General features: G+C 33.8%; 2 protein-coding genes across 4 annotated transcripts; both read right to left on the reverse strand.

Moving 5' to 3' along the window:
- Window positions 1-967: 967 nt before the first annotated feature.
- On the reverse strand, window positions 968-3,355 carry LOC133312644 (protein FAR1-RELATED SEQUENCE 5-like). Its single transcript, XM_061513877.1, has 3 exons — window positions 2,279-3,355; window positions 1,674-2,177; window positions 968-1,474 (listed from the first exon to the last, which is right to left on the reverse strand). The coding sequence occupies exons 1-3, from the start codon at window positions 3,353-3,355 to the stop codon at window positions 968-970; spliced, it is 2,088 nt and encodes a 695-aa protein (XP_061369861.1).
- A 5,260-nt stretch (window positions 3,356-8,615) lies between these two features.
- On the reverse strand, window positions 8,616-21,141 carry LOC133312645 (probable cyclic nucleotide-gated ion channel 20, chloroplastic). Of its 3 annotated transcripts, XM_061513878.1 has the most exons (13): window positions 20,998-21,141; window positions 19,854-20,369; window positions 19,259-19,450; window positions 19,047-19,145; window positions 18,325-18,462; window positions 12,955-13,197; window positions 12,168-12,434; window positions 11,502-11,647; window positions 11,337-11,414; window positions 9,938-10,067; window positions 9,336-9,582; window positions 9,034-9,196; window positions 8,616-8,816 (listed from the first exon to the last, which is right to left on the reverse strand). In XM_061513878.1, exons 2-13 carry the CDS (start codon window positions 20,352-20,354, stop codon window positions 8,705-8,707), a joined length of 2,316 nt encoding a protein of 771 aa, XP_061369862.1. In that variant the 5' UTR covers window positions 20,355-20,369; window positions 20,998-21,141; the 3' UTR covers window positions 8,616-8,704. The 3 variants fall into 3 exon arrangements, with proteins under 3 accessions (XP_061369862.1, XP_061369864.1, XP_061369863.1); XM_061513880.1 differs by lacking the exon at window positions 20,998-21,141 and having other exon boundaries at window positions 19,943-20,069; XM_061513879.1 differs by lacking the exons at window positions 18,325-18,462; window positions 20,998-21,141 and having other exon boundaries at window positions 19,854-20,221.
- Window positions 21,142-22,226: the final 1,085 nt, after the last annotated feature.

Here is a 22,226-nt window from a genome sequence, read left to right on the forward strand (position 1 = left end):
CACACCACTTTTACTATAAGTGCTAATACAATTGCCAAAACTAACCCCTGTAATATGAAGAATCAAGACAATTTCAAAAGCATTAGCCCTAGTTGAACACATTTACAATTAGGCAGAACAGGAACTTGATAACACAATGGTTAAATCTTACCCGCCCATTCATATGGAGGATAAAAGCAAACACAACTGCTAAAGGAACTCCCACAAGATAATAAGATCCTAGATTGACAAATGCACCAAGCTTCTGCCAACCACATCGTCTAGATGACGCGTATTCACAATCAAAGAATTAGCTAAGGTAAGTTTACATATGAAGATAAACATAAGGTTCCTCAATAAATGAAATAATGTATTATCTAAGTTATTAATTTTTTGATACTAATAAAATATAAGCAGTACATTTCAGCATGAAAGACTGACCTTTTTGTAGCACTAACTCCAAATGGTATTATCCAAAACATACCAATTGTATTAAGGCTGGTGAGGAGAAAAGTATAGATGATCATTGACAACAACTCAGGAAAATGACATATCAAACGTCCATGTTTCTAAGCTGTAACATGGCAACACAGTAAAACAGTAATTAGAAATTCTGAACATTGGTCATTCAGATGACTAGTCACTAAGAAAAGATATAAGATTTTACAAGGCATTCTATCTGATGGTGTTGCAATAAAATCATGAAGTTGACAACTTGAAATGCAAAACTTAGCAACACAAGGTAGTGGGTATCCAAAAACTGGCACCATCTTTTGATGTAAATCCATCATCCTCTGCCACAGGAAATGATTCTTTTCTCAGCATAGTTGGACTTCTTGATAGCAAAACAGTGAACTTATTTTTGTTTTACTCTATTAAGCTACACTTACATGCAAAGCTTAGCAACACAAAAAGAGACCATATCCATGTCAAAATCAGACTCAAAAATAATGGTTGTCATATGTACTTGATATTACAAAACACCAGTTCAATGTTGTTTGCTCAACATTGAATGTATTGCATCTATATATTCTTTGCATGTGCGTTTATTATGTCCCCGCTTCTTACAATTGCCACAAATATTAGTATGCTTTGATGCTTCTTCAATCCCGCTACGAATCCTGTGTCCCTGTGAAGTACTTTGTGAGTCCCTTTTCCGCCCTTTCGTTTGTGAAATATTTGGATCCTTCAAGTACATCATAGAAGGCTCTTCATGATGAAAACCCAACAACTGTAAATTAGAATCCCCAAGACCACTACTCTCTTCGCACGCTAGAACTTTTTCTGCTGCTTTATAGAGAGAATCAATACCATCACAAATTAATTTAAAAGCTTCATCTGACTTATATGCAAGGTCATCAAGTTTGGAATATCTAGAGCGTAGATGAAAGCTGCGAAGAAGTCTATCTCCATTTGCGGTACATCTGTCCTTCTCTCCGCTTGGTATCACATTTCCTTCCTTGCTCCAACGCTGCAGAATGAAGTGTTCAGGAATCTGTTCAACATTTTCAATAAAAAAAATAGCAAGCATGTGCCGACATAAGATTCCCATGAACTCATAATAATGGCAAGAACACCTAGCTTCTCTGTTTTCCAATTTCATCCTCACAATCATCCCCAAGTTTCTCCTTAGAAAATCGTAAACTAAGAGAAAGTTGATCGCAAAACTTTAAAAAAATTGCACGGGTATACACTTTAGCAGCATGCTCCTCCAATGGCATATTAAATGTCAAAATCCTTTCTTTGTGCCTAGATTCAAAGTCTTCTTTTTTAAATGACTCGTAGCGAGCATCTATTGCTTGATTATATTTCTCCACAAATTCCTTTAAAGTTGTGCCAGATGTAACAAAACCATCAAAAAATGAATTTATACTTTCGCTACGTTGAGTAGTGTTCATACCAGCAAAGAAAGTGGAATGGTTAAAGATTGGTACCCAAGAGGATCTAATTGTATAAAGTACATTCAACCACTCATTTTCAATAAGACCATACTGAATAAGAAATCTTTGCCATCTATCTTCAAACTCTTGAGTGCTCTTGGAGCTCCAAATACAGTCATTCAAATGCCTTTTAAATGATGCGTGGTCATGGTAGAGATGAGATAACTTTTCTGGAAACTTTTTCATGATATGCCACAAACAAAATCTGTGTTTCGTATTTGGAAAAACTTTGGAGACTGCATTGCTAATCGCCAAGTCCTGTAAATTTAATAACATGAGTAAGTATGCAATCACTAATAAGTAGTCATATTTGAGATAATATACAAAACATAATAACCAATGCAATAAATTGATCATACTTGATCAGTAATTATGGCAACTGGATGTTTTCCATTCATTGCTCGAAGCCATTCCTCAAAAAGCCATACAAAACTATCCTCAGTCTCATCGTGTAATAAAGCACATCCAAATAAGAGGGACTGCAAATGATTATTTACACCAACAAAGGGTCCAAATGGCATGGAATACTTATTAGTCCTATATGTTGTGTCAAATGTGATGACATCCCCAAAAAGCTCATAGGCGTGCCTGGATCTTGCATCAATCCAAAAAAAACTAACCATACGATCATCATCGTCACACATAATAGAATAAAAAAAACTAGGATTCAGTGATTGTTGTTTAATACAATAAAGTAGCACAACTTGTGCATCCCCGATATCGTATACCCTTCTCCTCACATTTTTCATATGATTATAACAATCTCGACTGTCAAACCCTAAATCATGGCTTTTGAAGATGGTGGCCACCTTTCCAGTAGGCAAACCCGCGTTATTGAATTCTTCTATCAAACATTTTGCAGCATCGGGCATTTTTCTATGTGATCTCAAATATGAAACACTTTTTGGAGTAACCATCTCATGGTTATGCTTGTCAATGAAATATGTGATTTTCCACATTTTTGTTTTTCTCTCTCTAGAAGCCTTGAGACAAGCTTCACACCCCATACGTGATGATGATGTCCGCCTTGGTTTGGTTGCACACAATTCACGCACATCTTTTCCCTTTCTCGGTTGATGATAGCCCTCTCTAACACATGTTAGCATCACGTAGTTCTCGTTGGATGTTCTTTTCCGAATTCCAAAACCTTTTGCCTTCCCAAATGTTGTATACAAGTCTAATATATCCTTTTGTTCGGAAAATTTCATTCCAACCTCAATCATAACAGTAGTACTCTTTGTTGGTGATAATAGAATGTCATTAAACTTATTATCAGACAAGTCATTAGGTATATCATCTTCTATTTCATCATTTCTGGAATCTTTGATTTCACCATATTCCATTTCATTAGATAAGTCATTTGGAATGCAATCTTCACTGCAGTCAATATAACTTACTGGATCCTCATCCGCTGAAGTGGCTTGATTAGTGGTCATATCATCTACATTTTATATTTTTAATAACATAAGTAATATGGGAGAAACTAATATAACATGAATAAAAAAATCTAAAGTCAAGAGAGAATCAATGCACCAAATAGATAATGTAGCGAGTTCTTGCTTCCTATCGTATTTTCATTTTATAGATCAATCACCCTGTATTGATGCAAAAATATAATAAAAGTCCAGAAGTCCATTAGCAACTACAAAAAGACAAAAAAAAAACACTACAAAATAATGGGTCTTAACAGAAGTATTATCATACTTTCTTTTCCATAGCTTGACATAATTATTTGTAGTCTTCAATTTTTTTTTACACAAATATATAAAAACCAAGCATTCAATCTCTATGCCTCAAGTTAGTAGCTGTGCTCATCATTTATACATTTGAATAAAAGCATGTGCAATGGGGTACAAAAAAATGATCACAATCATTGAATTCCACGATAACATAGCACCCTAACTTCAATGAGTATCCAAGTTTTATTCCTTCTAAATAGAGCTTAACCAAATAAGGTAAATCTGCAATAATCAGAACCACAAAAAATGATGCAAAATGGTAAGTAAAACATACCAGGTAGAGAAGCAAAAGCAGGCACAAACTAGAGGTTCCTTCCAAATGAATATAAGAAGTGGTTCATTTGAGACAACTAATAGAGAGAGAGAGAGAGAAAGGAAGAAAGAGTTCATAGCAGAGTGACTAACCAACCACACTGAAGCAGATGTTTGATCTTTTTGAACATCAAGATTGTGTCGAAAGGTGAAGGACGATAGTGATATATTTCAGGTTGTGTTCTATGAAAATTAAACAACAATTATATCTTAGAAGAAAAAAATGAACGAGAAACTTATGATTATTGAAGTACAGACTCTAGTGTTTGATTAACTTGAAGTTGATAAAAGTAATTGAAATAAACAAGACTTCACCGTTTTAAGGTTTAATGGCATCCATTTTGTTAAGACACAAATGAAATAATTGGTCGACTATCAAATCATGTAAATGCTAGACTACTTGTTAGGAGTATTCCTATTAAATTTGAAACAGCTTCAACAATCGAAACTTAAAAAGAATAAACCCCAAAAAAAGAAAAAAAGTCAAAGGAGAAAAAAAATGGCGAATCACCCACGTTAACAGATGAAAACTCCAATCAAATTGCCTCACTCACAGGTCCTGTAATGGCGGCAACAAGGTCGACTCAATATATCATTCCACGCGCAGGTGGGAAACGCCGACAGCAAGGTCGGCCTCCGGCAGTAAAAGAGCACAAGGGCTGGCGCAACGATGGTGGGTCACAAACAGAGGGCTGAGACGGCGATGGCAGATGGTCGGGATGGAGTGACGTGGACGCAGACGACAATCTACTGGAGGCTTGAGCGGAGAGGGTAAGAGAGCGGGAAAGGAAAGTGTGGTAGACGTTAGACGTGAAATGGAAGCTATTTGTGGAATGGAGAAATTAAATCAGAACCGTCGACGAAACAATTAATCTAACGGTTATTAATTGTTTGTAAACACTTGTAAACTATTTACTTTGTCAATATATCTATTCCCATAAAAATGTATGTAACCGATGTGAAGTCATATTAAGAGAGGCGGGAAATAAATTGGGTCTCGCATATTTTAACGTAGGGTTTGTTTTTTCTGATGTTACTTTAGATAATTTTATCTAATGTTCATCAAAATGACGTCGTTTTGGGACAAAAATCATGGTATTTTTGTAATTTTAATTTATTTCAGGGTTATAATAGTCTTTATCACTCTAATTTTTTAATTTTTCAACCCCAAAACGACGTCGTTTCGATGAACATTAGATAAAATTATCTAAAGTAATATCAGAAACTTTTTTTTCCTTTAATGTATGTGTTAAAAGATAAAATTATATGTTATCAAAAAAAAAAAAAGATAAAATTATATGCTACAACAAAAGAAACATTAAATCCAATTATATAAATATGTATATATGGGTAATATTTTTTTTCATTTTATATAAGATAAGAATTACTTACTATAAAGAGAATAAATGAGAAAAAAGAAAAAAGACTGAAGTGAGAGAAAAAATTTACAATGGAATCCACCTCTGAATGTGTGCGTAGAAATGTTTTGCTCTCTCAAGTAAAAAGAGAGACATTAACTTTTCTATATATATATATATATATATATATATATATATATATGAGTACCGCATTCATTCATGAATAACATCGTGATAGAATATCATAAAATTATGGAATTATTTCATTTTGAAATAAATAATTTTACGAATTACCTGACTAATCAGATTAAGTTGGGAAAGATTATAAAGGGCCTATTTGGAGCACCTGATAAGAAAGATAGGATATGATAACTTATCATATCCTACTCTTATCTCTTGTTTAGTGGGTCAATAGGATATGATTAGCTTATCCTATTGTCTCATTTTATCCTATCTAATGCATGATTTCTTATCCTATGGGGGAGCTGGGTTATGATTCAATAGGATAGTATATCAATATTAAATACCCAATAAATTCCCACCTACCTAATATATTCTCACACTATCCAATATATTTGTATTTGTTGCATTATATTTTCTTCTTCTTTTTTTCCTTTCTCCTTCTACATAATCTTATCATATTGCTAATCAGGTGCTCATCAAACACATGATATGATATAGGCTTATCAGCCCCATATCTTATCCTATTCTCATCAGCTCCATATCATATCATATTATTATCCTATCATGTCCACCAAACGAGCTCAAATATGTCAAATCTGTCTATATCAAACGTATTAAGAATTCGAACTCGTTAAACGAAAACAACATATTATAAATTCATTCTGGTTAAATACTTTTCCATATATTACTTATTTAATTTAGTTGAAGATAAGCATGCTCAACGAAAATATTTTTAAAAATATCAAAACAAATAAAGGGAAAATAATGAACTTGTTAAAGTGATCAATTTTAAATATTACATATTAAGAAATTCTGTTTACTCCTTGAATACAATTGTGAACTTCTTTCACAACTTTGTTATTACCAGAAACTTATCGAAAGATGCTTAAACTTGTATGTTAAGAAATTACTACTATTAATAACAATAAAAATAAAGATGCTCTTTACCAAAAAAAATAAAATAATAAATAAAGATGCTTAAAACCAAACGCGACCCGAACTAACTAATACTTAAATTAAATATTTCATAATATATTAACCAATGTTTGGATTAGTTGGATGTGACATAATCATGGTTTTTTATATTTGTCATTTTGTTTATTTATTTTAGGGTTTTATTATTCTCCTTCAACACAAGATAGGTATCTTATGTTGTAGAGATAAAATGAGTGGATCCCACCATTACAAGAAAAAAAAAAAAAAAAAAGTGAGATGCGAAAATCGAAGTGAGAGAATAGGAGAAAAGTAATCTTATGTAAAAGAAAACTAATATTTTCCTTTATTTTATGGGATATATTAAACGTGTTTAGATTATAATAGTTTGCATAAAAGCAATGAAGCAGGGACACGTTCTTTTATTTGAAAAATGTCCGACACGCGTTTGACATACAGTAAATATTTTGAGACATCGCTGATCATCTCGACACGCGATTTGGACCGTGTCGAACACGATTCCGGTGTTTTAGCATCTGGGTTTTGAGGCATTCGCCGGCGAAGGAGGTTGAACAGAGTGGTCCTTGATGATGAACGTCTATTTTCTGACCAAAACTGATCTAGGGAACAAAACCAGATACAGAAAATGAAAAATAGAAGCAGATCTGGCGAAGAAAATAAATCGAACAGAAATGGAGAAAGAAGCATAAGGCAGACCCATTTGTCAAGCGAGAGAAGACGAAATAGAAAGAAAGGTAAAGAGGAGATGGCTACGTGAAAAGACAAGAAGAGGAAAAAGTGCAAATTTCCAAAAAAAAAGAGTGGGATAATGTGCATTGTGCACGCTAGCTGCCAAACATAATCGATATATTATATAATAGGATAGGATATTTTCACAACCAAATAATATTATTACCAATATTACTACCACATCTTAACCGTTGATTTCTGGCAATCAATTTTATCATTTTTCAAATCAAACTCATTAATTAATTATTAATTCGCAATAAATGATAACCGTTGATTGACAGAAATCAACAATTAAGATGTGGTAGTAATATTATTTGATTGTGACAATATCCTATCCTTATAGACAAATGCATCAGAACATGAGTATGAAAAATATACGTATGAAAAATATACAAATGGATCAGAACATTAAATGATGCCTAACACAATGTTAATAAAAAGAGGGCAAACTAAGAAATACAATAAATAATAAAATAGAGTTATTATTAAATAATAAAAATAACACTATTTTTTTATTGATGGGTATTATTAATTTAATTTTTTTAATTATTAAATGTAATATACACTATATAAATTAAAAATATTATTTAATATTAAAATATGTCTGTCAAAATTTAATATTTTTTAAAATTAATGATTCGAAATATCATGTCGTGTCCCGTATCTCGTATCGATGTCCGTGCATCATACCATAAAAGTCATCGTTTTATGACACATGTAGTTCTAAAGTCCCAGAGTTTATTAATTTGTCATCACTCCCAAGGCTAACTTTGTCCCAAACTCATTTTTGTTTTTTAGACCACAACTTGACCGTGGTTGCAGTTCAAACAAATAGTATGCATGATATTTTTTTATACTCCTAAAAGTAAATATAATTCTGTTGAGTTCACATTAACACTGGAACCGAACTGAATTGGTAAAAGTGGTACAATTTGAGAATATAATCGATTTTGAAAAAATGATTCTGTTCTTGAATTGGATTGAAGAAAATGATTTAACTATTGACCTGATTAAAGATCTTTTGATACGGTTGCTACCATTCATAATTCAATTTGGCTGATTTATACTAGACAAAAGGGGTAGACAAATTTATTTTGGCAATAACCCAATCTCAGTTAAAGACTTCTCTATGAGGTCTTTTGGTTAGGCAAGCAAATGAGGCCCAACAACAGAAGTAAGACAAAATTTCAACTTTTTGGGATAAAATTAACTTATAATCATTTAATAACTGGTCGCTAACATTCCTTAGTAATAAATAATTAGGGAGGTGGATAACCAAAATAATAATAATAATAATAATAATAATAATAATAATTAGGGAGGTCATATCCTTTCCTTAGTAAACAGACTAAACTTCAGGGGAGGTTGAATTAATTTTCCATTCATTATTTAATTAAAAAATGACACTTTTACATGTGGTAACAAGCTAGTTAATCTGCTATATTTTGTTGAACTTCATAAAAACTGCGTACCAAATTAGATATAACTATACAATCCATGAACCCAATGATTAATCTGATAGTGAAACTGAAGAATTAACACGACTTAGACGTTTCTTCCGGTATCTCCATGCAACTTGAATCCGGGTTGCTGCAAGGGATCTCCAATAAGGTGATTCATACCTAACAACATAACACAATTATCAAAACCATTGTGTCAATCATGGATTTTGAAAACATAAATTGAGCTTTCTAACGTGTTAGTTGTTACTGGTTACATTATTATATATATATGTGCAACTTTTATTACTGATTTGTTTATTTTCATTTTGGTAAGTCATAAAATGGTCAAGATGATTATGCTGAACCACAAATCAAGATGCATGAAAAGGGAAATGACCTTAAGGCTCCTTGAACACGTGGACTCCTCAAGAATCTTGTGAAAAGAATTGTGACCTCTTCAAGTTCTGCAGCACAGAGTGAAAATGCCTCCACATTTGTTAAGCACCTTACATTCCTATTGCCAACCAACCTCTGTCCTGGGAGCCTTATTTTTCTACCATCTGCAAAGTGAGATCAAATTGATGAACCATGCTGTTTCTTTTTTTGTAGAGGCCAAGTTGCTGTTTATTGCAACTGTATAAGATCTCTATTAATTAACATCATCCATCTTTGTCATTGCATCAAGTATTGTTGTTATACCTGTGCTTATAGAAGAATATTCAAGATACCATGTCAGAAGTTCTTCACCACAAACATCTCCTTCGGCTAAGGGAACTCTAATTCCATCTTCTCCAACACTCTCCAATTTACCACGCACAATGAATACCATCTTCTGTACTAGACAACCCTGGCACAAAATTCTACTTCCTTTGATGTATGTCTTTTGTTTGAGTCTCTCACAAATAGCATCTAAGATAGGCTGATCCATCAGGGCGAAAATTCGAACCTGTAGATAATTTAGATCCTCAGATTATTGACACGAATTGCTACAAAGTATAATACAAATTTCAATATTGTCTGACACAGTTTGGCTTTTGATATATCGTGGTTTTAGTTTCATGATGAAGATGCATAAAGCTTTGCTTTCACAATGATTTTCACATTTAAACTTCTATTTAATTCTAGCAGGTTACAAGTAGAGACACCTAAGTAAAACAGAATTTTAAATGAATCAAGGTGGCTGAGATTGTGAAGTTCACCTAACATCTAAACCACATAATTATGATCCACTTAAAGAGTAAGCATGATAAATTGGTGCGATTATAACTAGTCATTTATGCCAAAGATATTATAGTGCATACTTTCTTAACAAATTTGAAAAGATGACGTCTTATGTCTCTCTGCAGATCCTCAGGCAAATTCTCCATAAGCATTTCTTCATTAACTCCCCTTGTTGCAGCCCAAGTATACCGTTCAGCTTGTCTTACTCTCCTGCATGACAGACAAATGATCCATTACTTGTTCATTAGGTATGATCCATTACTTCATTTGACATAATTCCTACATAAAAAAGACAAACTGTGGACAACATTTATTTAGCATTGAGGCCTATATATGCTATATTATAAGAAAATCAGTAGCTCCTCATCTATGTACACTATGACATGTCAAATTTTGATGAGTTGTTAGTGTCACAAGGTGAAATTACCACTTGGTAGAATTAATAAATCATGTTCTCTCTTTGATATGCTATATTGATTGATTGCTATACTCCATATCACTACCATTATTAGAGTTAGGAACTTAACAGGATGCGTAACAAGATGTTCAGATATGTTATTTTACACATGTTGCAAGTAGGGATGTAAATGGGTCATGCGACCCATAACCTAACCTAGCTTGGCCTGACCTCGTTTTAAAAATAATACAGGCTTGAATTCATTAAAAGGCCCTTTAGAAATCAAGCTCCAAGTCTATTTTGAAAGGACTGACCTCTAAACCTCCAAGCCCGACTTGTATTTTTTAATAAATAATATTTTATTATTTTTTAATAAAATAATATCTTATGATTTCCAATAACATAATTAAATTATTAATATTTTGGGTTGTGTGGTTTCAGGTATTGTACTATTATGACTTTCCATTACCCAAAACATACAAAAGGAACAAAGTGATTATAACTTATAATTTTCACTTTTCAAAGTGTAATATGCCATTTTTGAAGACTTGATAAGTTAGGTCAAGCCTTGAATTTTTAAAAAATAAGACAGGCCAAACCTATAATTTGGCTTGTATCAGGCTTTCAAGATAAGCCAAACTTGAAATATTTTACATAGGCCTAGTCCATTTAGGCTAAAGTCTGGCTTGACCTGATTCATTTACAACCCTAGTTGCAAGATTATGTGTACTACTAATGTTTAGAGTGATTAATCATATTTGATAAACACACTTAGAGAAACATCATGAACATATTTGTAGACAGATGCAAGAAGAAATTCCTAATTATCCTTTGCCTCACTTTAAATTCTGAAACAAGTCTTCCGTAACTGTTAGCTTAATTTAGTCTTGTCATGTAAAACAGTACTTGTTTCTCGTAATAGTAAATTGCTCTTGTACAACAGGAAAATGTACATTGTCAATAAATGGAGTACTAAGAGGGTGTGGGAATTTGACAACCAATAACTTGAATCAAGCAATTAACAAATACTTTTTTTTGGCAATGTGGTTGTGATTCATGAAAAGAATGAGAAAATTTTGTACCTTCTTAGACCTTCTGGTAAGCGACGATGGCTCATCCATTGCTCAACATCACGGCCTCTAAGTTGCATTTCTAGCTTCCTGTAAAAAGGGATGGAAGAAAATATATCAAGCATATTCCAATAATAAACACATTAGAACTTGACTATAGCAATAGGTAAGTTCTACCTGCGTCCAAGAGCCTGAAGAAAGTTCTGTATGTTTCCAATGAGAATCGCAAAAAGCAAGAGTCCTAATCCTATGATGGCCATAGTAAAAAGGACTTCCCCCACAAAATAGCTAGGGACTAGATTACCAGCTAGAGTACTGATTTGCTGTATAAAGATCACACAGGGTATAACTCTTAGAGATTCATGCGCATGCTTAAGTATTCAGGAGTTTTGGTACAAGTTGGCCTTGATAATTGACATGGTATCAGAATTATTGTGACTTAGTGGCAAGGAAAAAAGAGCGGTGATTTTGGCGTGCATTGTGGAAATATGTAGTGTGAGATTTCTTGTATGAGTGAGATATGTAGACATTGGCCATAATTTGATCCTCACTATATATATATATATATATATATATATAGAGAGAGAGAGAGAGAGAGAGAGAGAGAGAGAGTTAAGATCATTTTATATCAATATAAGTTACACTCTTAAACTTGATTATTATCTCACTTATATCTAATGACTTTAATTTTTTAATTATGTGAGTCATTGGATGCAAGTGGATGTGGATCAATAGCCAAGAATGAGTGTAGGACTTCTTATTCTTAGACCAGTGTAAGAATAACCTACGCCCCACATATATCTATATATGTATAATTACTACTGAAAAAAATGAAATGCATACCTGGAATCCCCAAAAAAGAGAATACACATATTTGTTAACCACGTTAGTTTCAACAGTAAGCTGCACAGCATTCTGATAGATGCCATAACTAAATCCACCATCAGGAGGGGGATTCAGACAATCAATGGCATCTTTATTCTTGTTCCACTGATCTGATGTTAGGTCAGACTGATTGTTTCCATTAAGGCCATGTCCACAATCAATGAATTTCATGCATCCAGTAATATTAGAATTATGGCAGGCATCTCGCAAACATTGATTAACCCTCTGGAAAAAGGAAGAGGGAGAACAAGAGAAAGTTAGTAAATTGAATGTCAACCTTCATTTACTGAATCAAATTCCTGATTCTAATTGAACCACTCATCTTTAAAGCATCCAAGGAAACATAATAATTTCAACAGTTGACTTTCATTACCAACATTGCATTAAGAATTAGAAGGATTAAATTTCCTAGGACATACTACAATCTCATATATAAAGCCCTTAATCTTGCCTATAAATCTCATTACATATTATTATATTATATGCAACCACATGGAACTATCCACTCAATTCAAGTGAATCAAGTAGGATTTCTCCTTTTCCTCTTTTTCTTAGCATCGTTTGGGATGCAATTTGTAGCTTATTCTACTCAAAAATCATAATAATGGAAGCTTGGCTCCACTCGAATAATAACAATAATTTGTAGCTTAGCAAGGTGAGAATTAAGAGCACATTATGAAATTTAGTAAGGAAGAAAATTGGTATTATTTTAGTGAAACAAGCTTCAAGTGTTATTTCCTCTCACCTGTAGACCAAAGAGGTACCAGCAAGAGCCAACAACATGGCTAGCAAGCATGAAAACGAGAAGATTTATAATGAAATTTGCCCAGGCTGACTCAAATATGAATCCTGTTCGATTCTGGCCAATTAGCAGTGGCAGAAACCTGTACAACTTTGGAATATACTGCACTAAGATTGCTGCACGGAGAAGATTCTTTGCATAATTTGCTCCCCCCAAGGAATTTGGTATCACAAACAATATCATTATCTGCACATATTTCACTACACATGTCATGACAAAGAGTTAATTTGTTGAGTACATAAGTTAAACCCATAGTGGCCTATAGTTTTGTACAGATTGAAGAACCCTTTCCTTGCACTGCCACCACCTAGTTTGTCTCAAGCACATGCTCATGTCCAAAGACAATTTATTCCTCAGAATGACACACCAAAAAGGACAAACCATTGTGTTTAACTTCAACATGACAACGTAAAACAAGAAGCAGTTTATAAAAATAAACGAGGTTTTGGAAATCGGAACAATAATTGAACCGCTGAAGGAATTGATTCACGGTTCAAAGATTGAATTATGGTTAAACCAGAGTATAAACACATACACATCGGAACAATAATTGAACCGGTGAAGGAATTGATTCACGGTTCAATGATTGAATTATGGTTAAATCAGAGTATAAACACACACACACACACACAATTTACTCTAGTTTAACCATAATTCAATCATTGAACCGTGAATCAATTCCTTCACGAGTTCAATTATTGTGTGTGTGTGTGATAATTATCATGATATTTTTCTCTAATGAAAAAACTTCACTTTCACCCACACAATTTATACTCTGGTTTAACCATAATTCAATCATTGAACTGTGAATCAATTCCTTCACCGGTTCAATTATTGTGTGTGTGAGATAATTATCATGATATTTTTCTCTAATGAAAAAACTTCACTTTCACCCACCAACTATCATAGCAGAAAGTGTTTAGGCACGCGCACGTGTGTGATAATTATCATGATATTTTTCTCTAATGAAAAAACTTCACTTTCACCCATCTATCACCAACTGTCATAGCAGAAAGTGTTTAGGCCATGGTCCCAGACAAGATGAATGGTCGGCGGCAGCCTCCCACTTTGGCTGCCGCAGGCCATTTATCTTGTCCCGTGCCACCACCATTGCAATATAGTAGTCTTCTTCTTCTTGTTAGACACCACTTGGAGGAAGGTTGACAGAAAAAAGACCACAGGAAGTTTAAGTAGTGAGTATATGTACATTTTCTACATTCAAACTTAAGAATAGCCTGTGTGAGGAAGGTGAAAGACCACAAGAAGTTTAAGTACTAAGTTTGAGAGATAGTCTAGAGAGACCACAAAAATGTTAGATGATATAACCACGTGCAATGAAAGTGAAATTTTCCAAACCATGGTTGGTTAGCACGATTTGACCATCCAGTTCAGCGATCTAACGACACCAGTTTTCCAACACAAAAATGTTTTAGAAACAAGACAACAAAAATCTAAAGATAAGAATCATTTCTAGCATATAACTAGCAGTTTAAGCTCTTAGGTCAATTAATTCTTCAAAAGGTTTTAGAGGCTCTTTGAATAATCATCAAGAGATTGGTACAACAGTGGCATAGTAGAAAGAAAGAGCTCTTGCATATGCTAGTCCCTATACAACACTTACCAATTAGTCCCTTACACATTTTTATTAATTGAATCCTTTAAAGGTTAAATTTATATTTTACTCCCCCCACAATTCTAGTCACACATATCATTCACCTTCCCTTAAAAAGTGATAGTTATATTGCCTACCTATTTAATTTTTTTACTCTTACTGTTTTTTTTTAAAATCGTTATATTGCCTACCTATTTAATGGAAACTTTAGTTTTCTTGTTTTTGGATGAGTTTGATCATTCGTAACTTAGTATTTCAGGTATTTATTTGTTTTTGCAGTTCCTGGGATTTTATGCTTTGACATATTAGGGATTCAGTAGATAAGTTCCCCCACCCCTTCCGAGGAAAAAAATACAAGGATAAGGGTGATGCACTTGAGTCACCATAAGTTATTATAATTGCAGACGTTTCAGTTTTAAGGCCTTTTATGAATTTTAATAATTGCAGACGTTTCTATTTGCATGACTTTATGTTTGGTTTATGGTTATTTCCACTTTGTATCAGTTTTTAAGACCATTGATGGTCCTTTATTATTGATTACTTCCTGTATTGCCTGATTAAAAGGCTTGTTAGAAGGATGTGAAAGGGGACTTTTGATTGTTGAAGAATAAAAATATAGCAAAAGAACTTCTGCATTTTCCTGAAAGCCTACTTTCCCTCTAATTCTGCATCATTTAGTATCAAAGCACAAGTTGCCTTAAAGATGGCTGAGCAAGAAAATCGCGGAGGTCGTGGTCATGGAGGCAGAGGACGCGGTCAACCTACCGATGACGATTATTATATTAATGCGAGGTAGTGGACGAAGAGGTTGCGGCAGAGGACGCGGTCAACCTACCGATGACGATTATTATATTAATGCGAGAGATGTTGAAATTGAGGAAAGCGACAAGCGGATCCAAGAACTCGAACAACTGCTTGCAGAGGCACAGTTGCACGGGTCAGAAGGGAGACAGGAATCTGAACTGTCATCTCCAGAGGAAGAAGAGGAAGAAAATCCATTTTGGAACCGCAAAAGACCAAGGAGAGGTCGAACCGGTGATCAACCCTTCACATCCAATTTTGGGATGAAGATCGAGATTCCAAAATTTGAGGGATCAACTCACCCTGATGTACTCATCGACTGGTTACACATCGTCGAGAGGGTCTGTGATTTAAAAAATCTCACAGAGGAGCAAAAGGTGAAATTAGTGGCAATCAAATTGAGGAAGCATGCCTCAATCTGGTGGGAACATGTCAAGAAACAAAGAATCAGAGACAGAAAGTCTAAGATTCAAATATGGGACAAGATGAAGAAATTGTTCCAACAAAAAATTTTGCCCGCTCAATACAGACAAGAGGCATTTATTGAGTATCACAATTTCAGGCAACGTGACCTTATGGTGGAACAGTACACCACTAAATTTGATCGTCTTCAAATGCGTTGTGACATGGGTTGTGACATGGTCAAAGAAGATGAACAGGTGATTGGATTGAGAGATGACATTTCTGATGTTGTGTACCTACAACAGTATTAGTCTTAAGAAGATGTGTGCAAACTATCCTTGAAGGTGGAAGGACAATGTAAAAGAAAAGGTGACAATTCGAAGTTTCAATCAAGATTTCCTAGAAAGGAATTCGAAGCTAGATCAGTGAGTTCATCAGCAACTTCACCTGCTGGAAGGAGTTCTACGCCTCAAAAAAATATTCCCAACAAGGAAGGGTCGAGCAAAGGAAGTAGTACAGGGAAGAGATGTTTCAAGTGCCAAGGAATTGGACATTTTGCTGCAGATTGTCCAAATAAACATATTGTGACGTTTGCAGAGGCTCCAATTTTTGATGAAGAACCAATCTTTGACAATGTAGATGAACAAGAAGAAGCAGAATATGAAGAGGTAGAAATATGCTGATACCAGAGAATCACTAGTCACTCGAAGAGTCTTGAATGAGGATATGGTGAATGATGAAATGTGGCTTCGGCACACCATTTTCCACACCAAGTGCACCAGCTGGGGAAAAGTATGCAGTGTGATCATAGACGGAGGGAGTTGTGAAAACGTGGTTTCTACCACTATGGTAGAAAAATTGGGGCTAAAAACAGAAGCACACCCAGCACCTTATAAGTTGTCTTGGCTAAAAAAAGGGAATGAGGTGAAGGTAACCAAAAGATGCCTCGTGTGTTTTTCAATTGGGAAAAAATATTCAGATGAGGTATGGTGCGATGTCGTTCCTATGGATGCTTGTCACATTTGTTTAGGTAGGCCATGGCAATTTGATAGGAAGGAAAAACATGATGGTTTCAAAAATATTTACACCTTCAAAAAGGATAGTCACCTTATTACACTAGCACCTTCAAATTGGAGGAAGGAAACGAAGAATTCTATGCTATCCAAGGCAGAAATTTTAGAACTGACAGAATTCGCGGATGTAATGACGGAAGAATTGCCGCCTGGATTACCACCTAAAGAAGTTGACATCAATAAAGACGACGCAGATTCGTGGGCGAATCTTTTCCTAGCAGGGGAGGATAATGCACTTGAGTCACCATAAGTTATTATAATTGCAGACGTTTCAGTTTTAAGACCTTTTATGAATTTTAATAATTGCAGACGTTTCAGTTTGCATGACTTTATGTTTGGTTTATGGTTATTTCCGTTTTGTATCAGTTTTTAAGACCGTTGATGGTCCTTTATTGTTGATTACTTCCTGTATTGCCTGATTAAAAGGCTTGTTAGAAGGATGTGAAAGGAGACTTTTGATTGTTGAAGAATAAAAATATAGCAGAAAACTTCTGCATTTTCCCAAAAGCCTACTTTCCCAATAATTCTGCATCAAAGGGTTTTCTATGAATTTAAGGTTTTAATTTATGTTCTTGTTTATCTTGAGATATTAATTAATGTGATATGTTTGTCCTAGATGTTATTAAGGTTTTCTGATAGGATCATTGTAATTACTGTTATCAAGGGAAATTCTTTCTTCATTTTAGTTCTTGAAGATACACCGCTTCCTTGCATATGAATTTTATCAATTTGATCTCTCAAATTTCAAATTCTCAATATTTTTTTTGGCGGGATGGTTATATTTTCTGCCTATTTAATCTTCCTACCCTTATTACTTTTTTTTTTCATATTGGATTGGATTCAAATTGCACACCTATAAATTTTGCTTCTCTCTCTTCCCTACTCCCTCCAGTATTTTTTTCAACAAATTACATCTTTTATTTTTTTCTGATTTTAATCCAACACAGCATGAAAAAAAAGTTTTAAGAGTAGGAAGATTAAATAGGTAGGTAATATAACCATCCTGCTAAAAAAATATATTGAGAATTTCAACTTTGAGAGATCAAATTGATAAAATTCATACGTAACGAACCAATTTGATATCAGTGTATCTTCAAGAAATATAATGAAGAAAGAATTTCCCTTGACAACAATAATTACAATAAATCCTTTCAGAAAACCTTAACAGCATCAAGGACAAGCATATCACATTAATTAGTATCTCAAGATAAACAAGAAAATAAATTAAAACCTTAAATTCACAGGAAAATTAATTACTGAATCCCTACTATGTCAAAAACACAAAATCCCAGTAAGTAACAGTAACGACAAAAACAAATGAATACCTGAAATACTAAGTTACGAACTTACGATGATCAAACTCAGCCAAAAACATGGGAAAAAGAAGTTTCCATAGTGAATAAAGGGAAATGGGAAGAGATTTACCTGAGGAAGAGGAAATACAACAAACAAATCAACAAGAAAAGAACCCTTCATGTAATGAAGAGCAATTTGCTTAGGATGGTCAACTAAATCTCCAGCACCAACCACCCTTGACTCAGGAGAAACATAAGCCAACCTAAACTGCAAAGAGACAACTTGGTAGAGTTATTTAACCTTTAAATGATGAAAAAGAAGCAAACAACTCTTCAAAACTTAACAACCATATCTAAGATTCATGACACATGCTCTTCTCTTTTTTCTTTGTTTTCCTTTTGAACTGAACTACTAAACAATAACAAAGCAAGACACACATTAGTCCAAAATGCAACACTACTTAATACTACCAATATGGTTATAATCTAGTCTATTTATCATTTGAGCCTGCACGAACCTAAACCCTCTTATTTAGTACTCGAAAACGAGAGTAGGGTAAGGGCAATCCTTGTACACAACTTTACCCTTGCATATTTACAAAGAGAATGTTTCCCAAATTGGAACCCGTGACCTTTCAATTACAAAGAAGTAGTTTTATCACTATAGGCTCGCCCTCTTACCTTCTGAAAACCAATAACATTGAATAATCAAAACTTGCCTTCAAGGAAGGAGCTGATTATACTTTTTCAAACTAAAAATATGGAACCATTCTATGAATATATACAGATTTACAGAAATTCAAAGCAGGGTAAAGAGAGGGCTTTTTGATAGGATAGTCACAAAGAAGTTACCTGGAGAAGAATGTTAAAGAAATATACCAAATCATTCATGCTTCTAAGTAAAACAAGTGCTGTTGTCATAGTCCAGTTGATAACAATACAATTATAATCCTGCATAACATGAACAGGAAACATGCAGAGTAAATTTGCAAAGAGTAGTAAAGAAAGATAAGTGAGTAGAACTTGCAAGATTTTCTGGTTAAATAAAGGGAAAATAATCATACCTGCTGCACATAGAGCAAGAAGAAAAATAATGGATCCACAAAAATAGCAGTCAAGCAAAAAATGGCCAAAGACTTGTTCCATTTTTGTACAATTTTGGTGTGAGGGTTCATAACTCCAGGAACATATGAAGAGCAGAAAGAAAAGAGCTTTCTTGCGAATCCCTTGGCATCCCCATAAAGATCATTATGGAACTGTAACACTCAAAATATGAATAAAGATTGGTTATGCGAAAGTGATGGTAGAAGATAAATGTCTACAAAAAAGGAAATGAAAAACTTTACAAGAAGATCGAATTTAGTGATACAGTAAAGCTTGTAGTAGACTTTAGAAATTGAGCAATGATATGATTAAGTATCAAGTAAACTTAGGTCTAAGTGAAAAGCTATTGAAATAAAGTGCTTTTCATAGAAATTAAAAAAAAAAAAAAAATAGAAATATCATTCAAAATCTCTATGTTTAACACAAATATCATAATGGATAAATATGATAAAATATGATGATGTAAAAATGCAAAAAAACCTCAACTATTTAACTAGAAAAGTATAGTTGAAGGCAACTGAAATAATAGTCTAATCTAGGATAAAAGACAGAAACCTTGGGATCACATATAGTTGAAGGTTTTGAATTTCTTTGCTGAGAAACATTGAAGTGAGTAGGGCAAATAGTACAATAAGGATCATTACACATTCCCAGTTGTCCAGACCTCAGTAAGTGTTCATTTTCTCTACCATGGTTATTATTCCAGTAAGTTGAACCTGTGCCGCTGAAAGTAGCAAAATTTTCTGTCTTTCTTTCCTCTGCTTTGTTTCCTGTTCCAGCTATATGCTGCTGCAAAAGATTTCCAGGTCCATTGGTAGCATATAGTGGACCACTCATCTGCATAAAGGGAGTTTTTCTCTTAATCCGAAGTGGACCTGTATGTCCTACATGACTAGTTTCTCTCTCATATGACTCCATGTAGCTCATAGGAATAGAAATTGATGCACTTTGTGTCCTTGATACAACCCTTCTGGATTTAGAATCCAAGGGTTTATCATATGGTTGTGAATCTGTGTCTGACAGTATTGGCAACTCATCATTATCAAAATTAGCCATGTTCCCTTGATAATTCTGTAATTTGTGTGAAACCAACAAAACATTTAGTACATATGTTTCTGAATCATATCAGCAATTTTGAAATCAAATAATTCAACTTGAAACTTTGAAGGGAAGTATATTAATTATAAAACATTAAGCAATTCGTGCAGTAGGAAAGATCCAAATACTATACAGAATTGACAAAGGAAGAAACCAATTAAACATCCATTGATCAAAACTAATAATACAAAATCATTGAGATGCATGTGCCATCCAACCTCTAGTTTCTATTGGTGAGTTAATAAAAACAAGACACCTATGCCCTTCATGCCATTTTTCCTTCCCCTACATGCATTGGTTCTTTTGTCTAAAATTAACATATATATCAATATATCATTTACCATCTATTTCAAAAGGGTAAATGAAAACAAGGATTGAACTATAGACCATATGGTGATAGAGGTTCTAATGTCTTCCATGATCCAACTATCTCAAAAAGAGGAAAACCAGATGAATGGAAACAAGGTGAAGCATTTTGAGGAATAGCAATTGGCATTGGAATCAGAAGAAGAAATCAAGCATGATGTACTTAGGCCAACAAACTGTAAAGGCAATAATCAAGAAAAAACAACAGAGGCAAATCCAGAAAGAGTAATAAGACCTGTTTGTTTGGAAGCGGATTTCCCAGTCAAAAGTTAAAACCCCCCACCAACTTTTTTGCATCAAATTAAGTGAAAGCTTGAATTTTTGAGAGCTTGTTAATCATGGAGGAACAAGAGAGGAGAATCTCACATAAAGGGTGTGAGTTAAAGGACAACCTGAAAAATGAACATAGGAAAATAATAAACTGAGAAAAAAAAGGTAAAGTTAAAGTATTCAGTCGTGAAGTGTAACGCATGATGACGAAAGAGAGTCGGAGTTTGAGTTGTAAGTTTTGGAATGATTTGGTGTACTGTTTGCATGTGCATTACGTCATCAAAACATGTAAAAGCCTTTCTTTTATTACTTTTTTTCTTCATTTTTTTTCTTCTTCTGTTTTTGTGTCTTACTTGGTTCTTTGGTTCTCTTTGATTCTCTTTGGATTTGAGGAAACCAAGAAAGAGAAACCAAACCTCGTACCTTATAGTTACTTTTCATTGCAGCAATGAGTGTTTGTTGCAATCTTCTATATATAGTACAGGGTATGGTTTAAAGAGTACAGGTGAAGAATTTCTTCTACTATGTATATAATTAGGGGAAAACATTTCTGCAGCCACTTTAGATAAGGTTATTTACAGTTATCATTTTTTCACTAATTACGACATGTCGTATATTAAAATTGTATTTTCTCTATCCGCCACATCTGCATACAATGTCTGAGGAAAGAGAAAAAAAAGAACAACTTTATTGTTATAACTAAATACGACCGGTCGTACTTAGTGAAAAAATTAGCTGTAAACAATTTTATCTAAAGTGGCTGTAAAAATACTTTTCTCATGTAATAAATATATGAGTTACACTAAAAAAAATTTCTAGTAGAACCCATATATTTATTATATATGTAAGAGAAGATATTTTTCTCATTTTTAACCCATAAACTATTATTATACACTTCTGTAATGACTTATTGGCTATGACTCTTGTTGGTGACAATGCACTTTGACAGACGGAAAAGAAAAATTAAAAGAACAAAGAAAGAAAAAAGGTTGTGGCGCACTTAGGGGTATGCAAAAAAACTAGTTCACTTGCTCTGTCCTTGATCTGACCTTAACTTGACCCATAAATACTTATTATTTTTTGAACTGGTTTAAATACTGACCCACTTTTATTTGGGTGAGTTTTAGAACTGACTTGTTTTAATAATGACTCATTGACCCAAAACTTAACCCATACTCATTATGTGAAAAAAAA

This window comes from Gastrolobium bilobum, unplaced genomic scaffold (genome assembly GCF_033153095.1).
Source record: "Gastrolobium bilobum isolate Gb01-03AN ecotype WA unplaced genomic scaffold, APGP_CSIRO_Gbil_v1 utg36951, whole genome shotgun sequence".
In the NCBI taxonomy this organism is placed as follows: domain Eukaryota; kingdom Viridiplantae; phylum Streptophyta; class Magnoliopsida; order Fabales; family Fabaceae; genus Gastrolobium; species Gastrolobium bilobum.

Bases quoted from the DNA above. Each gene is read 5' to 3' on its own strand.
- LOC133312645 (XM_061513878.1), bottom strand. From the start codon at position 20,354: ATGGCTAATTTTGATAATGATGAGTTGCCAATACTGTCAGACACAGAT. The intron at 19,451-19,853 runs GTTTCTGTCTTT...TGAGTGTTACAG, and splicing joins CAACTATATGTGATCCCAAG to TTCCATAATGATCTTTATGG. The intron at 18,463-19,046 runs GTAACTTCTTTG...GTCTCTTTGCAG, and splicing joins TCTTTAACATTCTTCTCCAG to TTTAGGTTGGCTTATGTTTC.
- LOC133312644 (XM_061513877.1), bottom strand. From the start codon at position 3,355: ATGACCACTAATCAAGCCACTTCAGCGGATGAGGATCCAGTAAGTTAT. The intron at 2,178-2,278 runs GTATGATCAATT...TTAAATTTACAG, and splicing joins TTGCCATAATTACTGATCAA to GACTTGGCGATTAGCAATGC. The intron at 1,475-1,673 runs GTGTATACCCGT...AATGTTGAACAG, and splicing joins TGGAGGAGCATGCTGCTAAA to ATTCCTGAACACTTCATTCT.